Below are 7,511 nucleotides of genomic sequence, written 5' to 3'. Positions count from 1 at the left end.
TCACAGCAACCTCAAACTCCTGGGCTCAAGCAATCCTACTGCCTCAGCCTCCCGAGTAGCTGGGACTACAGGCATGTGCCACCATGCCCAGCTAATTTTTTACATATATATTTTTAGTTGTCCAGCTAATTTCTTTCTATTTGTTTAGTAGAAATGGGGTCTCGCTCTTGCTCAGGCTAGTCTCGAACTCCTGAGCTCAAATGATCTGCCCGCCTCGGACTCCCAGAGTGCTAGAATTACAGGTGTGAGCCACCACGCCCGGCCTCTGTTGAGGATTTTTGCATATATGTTCATAAGGGATATTGATCTGTAGTTTTTTTCTTTCTTGTGATGTCTTTGGTTTTAGTATGAGGATAATGCTGGCTTAATAGAATGAGTTGGGAAATGTTTCCTCTTCTGTGTTTTGGAAGACTTTGTGAAGGATTGGTGAGGGATTCTTCTTAAACATCTGGTGGAATTTACCTGTGAAGGCATCTGGTCCTGGGCATTTCTTTATGGGAAGTACTTTTGATTACTAATTCAATCTCTCTACTTGTTATAGGTCTATTTGGATTTTCTATTTTTTTCTTGATTCTGTTTATTTTAACAATTTGAGCTTTCTGTCATTTTTTCTTGATCAGTCTAGCTAAAGCTTGCCAATTTAGTTGATATTTTCAAAGAACCAACTTTTGGTTTTATTGATTTCTCTCTGTTTTTCTATTCTCTGTTAATTTCTCACCTCTAATCTTTATTATTTCCTTCTTTCTGCTTGTTTTGAGTTTAGTTTGCTCTTTTTTTTTCTAGTATACTAAGGTAGAATTCTAGGTTATTGATTCGAGGGGACTTTCTTTTTAGATTGCAACTAGAGTTGGTCATTATGTTCCTTAAAATATCAGATGTGAGAGTGAGTGAGTGTGTGTGAGTGTGTGATTTAAAAAAAAAAGCAGATGACTGTTTAAGCAGAAATATGTTTATGAGGTAGAATCAGCTTTTTGGAATTTTCTTAGGAAAAAACACTGTTTACTTGTTTAAATAGATACTCAAAACTGAACATGAATCAGCAACATTATGCCATCATTTAAAAAATAAGAACAGAATCGAGTACACAATTGAAACCTGTAGAAAATTCCCATTCTCAACACTGGTCAAATTTGGGAGTGTTTTGTTCAGTCTCAGGAGTTCAGATAAATAGCATTGCAATTTAAAGATTTATTTGACTGTTATAACTTCCTGCTCAAAACTACACATTCTTGTATTTATTTACCATATAAGGTAACTCTAAGAACTAGAGATAGCCAACTCCCTAGGTTAATTTAAGCATAAAGTCAGTTGGCATGGAGTCTTCCTCAAAATCCATTCTCAGCATTCTTCTTTTATGCTATCTTCTTTGGCACTTAGCAGTGCATGCTGTAGGTATTAACTATTTTTCTTCATTCGTTAATTTCCTCTGTATCCCTTAAACTGTTATTTATTTGACTGGAGTCTCTTGTTCATTATGCAAACATGTCTTTGCTTTGAACATAAGTGATCTGATGGATACTTCAGTTCTTCAGCAAACATTTTTTTGCTGTGCATAATGTTTTCTTTGGCCAACTCCAGCAATTTCCCACATTTACTAGGTCACTACTTTGGCATTTTTACATGCAGTCATGTTAACTCCCATTTTCTTTTGTAATCCGACACTTTCTATTTAGATAGATTAATAATCAATGACTTTTGGCCAGGCGCGGTGGCTCACGCCTGTAATCCTAGCACTTTGGGAGGCCGAGGCGGGTGGATTGTTTGAGCTCAGGAGTTCGAGACCAGCCTAAGCAAGAGCGAGACCCCGTCTCTACTAAAAATAGAAAGAAATTAATCGGACAACTAAAAATATATATAGAAAAAATTAGCCAGGCATGGTGGCGCATGCCTGTAATCCCAGCTACTCGGGAGGCTGAGGCAGTAGGATTGCTTGAGCCCAGGAGTTTGAGGTTGCTGTGAGCTGGGCTAATGCCATGGCACTCACTCTAGCCAGGGCAACAGAGTGAGACTCTGTCTCAAAAAAAAAATAAAATAAAATAATCAATGACTTTTGTAATACCCTAATTATATATTTATACAAAAATAAAATTCCCTCTAAAACATTGCTACCTTTCCTAAATTCAGTCTTGCCATAATTTAATGACTTGAAAGAATATTGAAAAGGGTGAAAAAAGAGCCACTACAATGATTAAATGCTCTTCATAAGCTTATTCAACTTTAACACATTAACTGCTATGTGAGTGATCGAGTTTTGTGCCCAGAGCCTCGTGAATCATATATAACTCACATATCTCTTCACCTTGGGAGCATATAAGTCACACACAGAAAACAATAAAAAATAACAAATTTTTCATTAAATTAGAAAAGATCGTTTTGTTTTCGAAGTTTTTATTCTGTTTTTGTAATAAAACACTGTGGCCCCAAGGAAAAACAATTTTTTTCTAGCGTGGCACTCAATGTGTTAAAGGCATTGTGATTGTTTAGACAAAAGAGAAGACAGTCAAGTGAAAACCTAATAGTTACATAGTCTCATGAAAAGTATGATGTTCAGAGGCTGATCACCAACTGCTTTCCTTCTGTAGGAGGGTGACAGAAAGTGGGCTTTGGATGCAACATAAAGCTATTGAGTTAGACAGTTTTTCTACAGTGAGAACAATGAGATGAGTTTCCCAGGAAATTGTGAAATACTCTCTAATGATTTTTAAAGATGTAATGGACACTAATTCATCTGGACATTTAGGTATGGTCCTGGTTAAAGACAAAGGGAAGGATCAGATAACTTCATGCTTTTTCCATTTAACAAACCCAACAGATGCTTGATTAGGACAAGAGAAAATGAGCAAGATACAGCCCAGTATCCTAAAACAGTCAGCCTTAGGGGATCATTTTGAAAGCATCTGTCTTGGACTTATGTCTTTGGTACTTAACCAAATTTGCTTAACCAAATTGACTACATAGTGAAAAATTGTAGTGCCTGGGTTTCACAGGGTAGAAGATGGAAAAGGATTCAAGTGACCAACGCTTCATGCTAAGATCAGCAATAAGATCCTTCTCGCTGTCTTTCTTTTTTGACTGTTCTGGACAATATCAAATTAGTTCCAGTGGCTTGATTCTAGGCAAAGATTCTGACAACAGATTTTACCCTCACTTTGTTCAATCTCACTGGATCTCTCTCTCTTTTTTTTCTTTCAGGCTGAGGGTAAAAAGCTGGGATTGGTAGGCTGGGTCCAGAACACTGACCGGGGCACAGTGCAAGGGCAATTGCAAGGGCCCATCTCCAAGGTGCGTCACATGCAGGAATGGCTTGAGACAAGTGGAAGTCCCAAATCACACATTGACAAAGCAAACTTCAACAATGAAAAAGTCATCTCAAAGTTGGATTACTCGGACTTCCAAATTGTGAAATAATGGCCTGAATTTAAATTTTTTAAGATAAACTCAGTGGTTTTGGTTTTTATTGTTAATAGAATTATTGTGTGTTCAATATTAGCATTTGTCAGTAACTTATTTTAGTATCAGATATTTGATTGTTACTGTATATTACATGTATGATAGAAGGATTACAGCTGTATACAATTCTAATCAATAAAAACACATTAAAACCCTCTGCTTAGGCTACTTTTTAAAATCTTCAGTGAACTTCCTTTTGGGCAAAATAAGAGGTATTCATTCAGATTCAGATTCATTCAGATTCAAACATCTGTAGGATGAGGATTCTGAGGTAATTTAAAGAGGTCTAAAAGAAGTTGCTTCAAATCATTTCTTTAAATGGTTTCAATGAATTTTTTTTTTTTTTTGCCAAAGAAGAAAGAAATTTTTAATATGGCACACATCTTGTCGCATCAGAAGACCAAGAGAAACTGCCTCAGCTCTGCCTCTATGAATTTTTCTTGAGATTGCATGCGTAATAAGAACAAATACCACAAATTCAATTTGATAGCTATTCAAGTGATGTTTTGGACTAATTACTTTTAGTTTTCTGGAACTTCTGCTGTCATTCCTTTCCTCTGGGTAAGGAATTCACATAAAGGAATGTTACGTATGAGCTGAATTGAGTCCCCCTGAAATCCACGTTGAAGTCCTAATCCCCAATACCTCAGAAAGTGACTGTATTTGGATATAGGGCCTTTAAAGAGGTGAGTAAGGTTAAATGAGGCTGTTAGGGTGGGCCCTAATCCGGTCTGACTGGTGTCCTTATAAGAAGAGAAAATTTGTGGCCAAGATGAAGCTGACAAAGGAGTTCCAAAGTCTGAATCAGAGGCCACCTCACAGACACTGTTGTCTGGGCCACACATGTTGAAGTCTACAGGAAAAATGAAGGCTTTAATTGAAAATGAATCAAACTCCTAATAGACAATGAGCTGAGAAAGACTATCCTTGTTCTGCTATTGGTTTGTGAGGGCTGTTTGGCTAGTAGAAATCAACACTATTTAGTAAATACTTGACTTTAGTATTCAGTGGTCTCCTTTTGAAGCTAATTAGAGGATTAAGCAATAATGAAAGCAATGTAAGTTTGGTTTTGCTTGTATGAGATGGTCAGTTCCACAACATGTGTATTCTGACATGTTTTTAATGTGTAGCCAGGGTGTTCAGGTTTCCAGTCTTGAAAACAATTGTATAGATTTCAGAACAGAAAGGACATTTGTGGATGTTACTGTACATTTTTAATTCTTTTTTTTTTTTTTTTGAGACAGAGTCTCCCTCTGATGCCCGGGCTAGAGTGCCGTGGCATCAGCCTAGCTCACTGCAACCTGAAACTCCTGGGCTCAAGCGATTTTCCTGCCTCAGCCTCCCAAATAGCTGGGACTACAGGAGTGTGCCACCACACCCTGCTAATTTTTTCTGTTTTTAGTAGAGACGGGGTCTTGCTCTTGCTCAGGCTGATCTCAAACTCCTGACCTCAAGCACGATCCTCCCAACTCGGCCTCCCAGAGTGCTAGGATTACAGGCATGAGCCACCACACCCAGCCTGCACATTTTTAATTCTTAATGCTAATTTATCTGTACAAATGTTTTATATGCATATATGTGGATATGAAACAGTTTATATAAAAATTAGTAATGAATGATGGCAATGAGGATATTGTTATCTTCATTCGTTTTCAGTGATCGTTTAGTATTCAATGACGGAACAGCTAGAATGAAATATTTGAGATTGGAATCATCATGCCTTGACAGAACTTATCTCTTAGATTCTCTCCCACATTTTCTTGGAGCTGGGGTTTGAGTAGGAACCAGATGATGTTCACTGCTGAAATTCTGTAATGCGTTCCATTAAAGGCAAGTTGAAGACCAGGAAAGCTGCTTTCGCTTCATTGCCATCCAGTTCTGAGTTAGAAGTATAGTTTTCAAGTAGCGACGAATCAATTATTGAATTAAATCCCTTTTTTAAGTAAAAGAAGGTACCATCTTTTTTCCTTTCAGTTTAATAAATGGCATCATAAAGATGACTTATTGCTAAGTTAATACTTTTGAGAATGTTAGCATAATAGAGTTCTTAAATTTTTAATATTGGTCAAAATATTAACTTTATAATGAAACATTGAAGAGGCGAATGAATTTCCTATAAATTGTTTATCATTGGTGAGAATGCTGTTCCATTGAATTATATTATGCATATAAACCACAGGTGTTATTAGAAAGTGGAGGACTGCCTTTCTCATCTAGGTCTTCTATTAATAAGAACTTGCTGGGGCGGGCACGGTGGCTCGGGCCTGTAATCCTAGCACTCTGGGAGGCTGAGGTGGGAAGATAGCTTGAGGTCAAGAGTTCGAGAGACCAGCCTCAGCAAGAGCAAGACCCTGTCTCTACTACAAATAAAAAGAGTAGCTACTACAGACAGCTACTAATAAAAAGAAATTAGCTGGACAACTAAAAATAGAAAAAATTAGCCAGGCATGGTAGTGCATGCCAGTAGTCCCAGCTACTCGGGAGGCTGAGGCAGGAGGATCGCTTGAGCCCAGGAGTTAGAGGTTGCTGTGAGCTAGGCTGACACCACGGCACTCTGTCTCGCAATAGAGCGAGACACTGTCTCAAAAAAAAAAAACTTGCTGTAATTGATCATATTTTTAAATGCATGACAAATCTTCATGATTGTCTATTTCTGATAAACTCAGTATAGTTAATGCCAGAATATCCTACCATGAGTAAACATTTAGATTTTTTATGTAAATCTAGTAGAAAAAAGTTATAATTCCTGGGAGGATTAAGAGATGGGAAGAGTAGATAGACATTCTCTTTTAAGTTATTGAAAATATGTGCATTATTCTCCTTCATATTAACAAAAATTATTTAAGATAATTACATGGTTTGGTTATTCAGCTTAAATTTGAACTGTGGCTTATTTTATATATGTTGATGTTCATTGTGTCTAATTGTTTTATATGGTTCAAAATTCTATCTTTAAAGAAATTCAGAAAATTTACCTGACATATATTTTGACCTCCTAAGAAATTTATATTTGTATCAGTGTTGAATTTTGGCCAGTTCTCCAATATAAGGAAGTTACTATTTTAAAATAAAGCAAACTGTTTTATTTTCCCTGGGGGAAAAAAAGAGAGAAAATTTGTATACAGATGAAAGACCTGTGAAGACAGCCATCTACAAGCCAAGGAGAGAGGCCTCCGAAGAAATCATCCCTGCCGACACCTTGATCTCAACTTCTGGTCTCCAGAACTGAAAGGAAATAAACTTCTGTTTAAGCTACTCAGTCTGTGGGATTTTGTTATGGCAGCCCTAGCAAACTAATATATATTATATAAGCAATAATCAGGATTATGCTTCATCAGCCCTAGAAGATTGACTGGGTTTGGTTAGTCATTAAACAAGTATTAATATATGTCAGACGCTTACTGGGTTTGACAAATTTGTCATAAATTTCAATTTTTTTAAAAAATAAATTTTCAATGAAAATGAGACAGAAAGCAAAAGCTGAGGATTGGTTAACAGTTCCCAAAACACTTATTCTCACGGTGTTCTCAGAGTTCTGCTCTCCTATAGTTATAAAAGAAGCTGTGGTGGCATTGAGAAGATATCCAAAAAGTCAATGAAGAGAATCTTGGTGTCCTCATCTGTAAATTAAGAAAGTAGAACTAGATAGTTTTTCAGCCTTTTCCAACTCTGAAATGCTATAATTCTAAGATGGAAGGCACTGGATTTATTCATTCGTTGAGTGTCTACCATAGGCCAGGCACTCGTCTTGGCCACAAGGATACAGCAGTAAGCAAAACAGACAAAATCCTTACCTTCATATGGCTTACATTATAATGAGAGACGACAATAAACAAATACGTAAAATATATATTGAATTAAATGGCAGTTCCAGCAAAGGAGAAAAAAAATGAGAAAAGAGGAAAGGGCAAACACAGGAAAGGACATAAAAACAAAAGTTACTAGAAGCAGTCTTTCACACAATGCCAAAAGGGGATAAGGTTTGAGAACTGCAGGTAAGCACCCATGTGCATAGACCCTGGGCTACTAGAGTGCCCAGGCTGGGAGCTACCTGGTGCGCA

The 7,511-nt window shown here is 37.1% G+C and overlaps 1 protein-coding gene across 2 annotated transcripts in view; it reads left to right on the top strand.

Annotated features, from left to right (window-relative positions):
• The window catches only part of ACYP1 (acylphosphatase 1, erythrocyte (common) type), a 15,225-nt gene extending 11,602 nt beyond the window's left edge, over positions 1–3,623 (top strand). For both annotated transcript variants that reach the window (XM_012656085.1, XM_012656086.1), the window contains exon 3: positions 3,193–3,623. In XM_012656085.1, the coding sequence (XP_012511539.1) occupies positions 3,193–3,408 (216 nt within the window). In that variant the 3' untranslated portion in view covers positions 3,409–3,623. The remainder of the gene's footprint in view (positions 1–3,192) is intronic.
• Positions 3,624–7,511: the final 3,888 nt, after the last annotated feature.

This window comes from Propithecus coquereli, unplaced genomic scaffold (assembly GCF_000956105.1).
Source record: "Propithecus coquereli isolate 6110/MARCELLA unplaced genomic scaffold, Pcoq_1.0 Scaffold5, whole genome shotgun sequence".
NCBI classification, from domain to species: domain Eukaryota; kingdom Metazoa; phylum Chordata; class Mammalia; order Primates; family Indriidae; genus Propithecus; species Propithecus coquereli.
The sequence above is the reverse complement of the archived record's forward strand: the minus strand, read 5'-3'. Positions and strand labels throughout refer to the sequence as shown.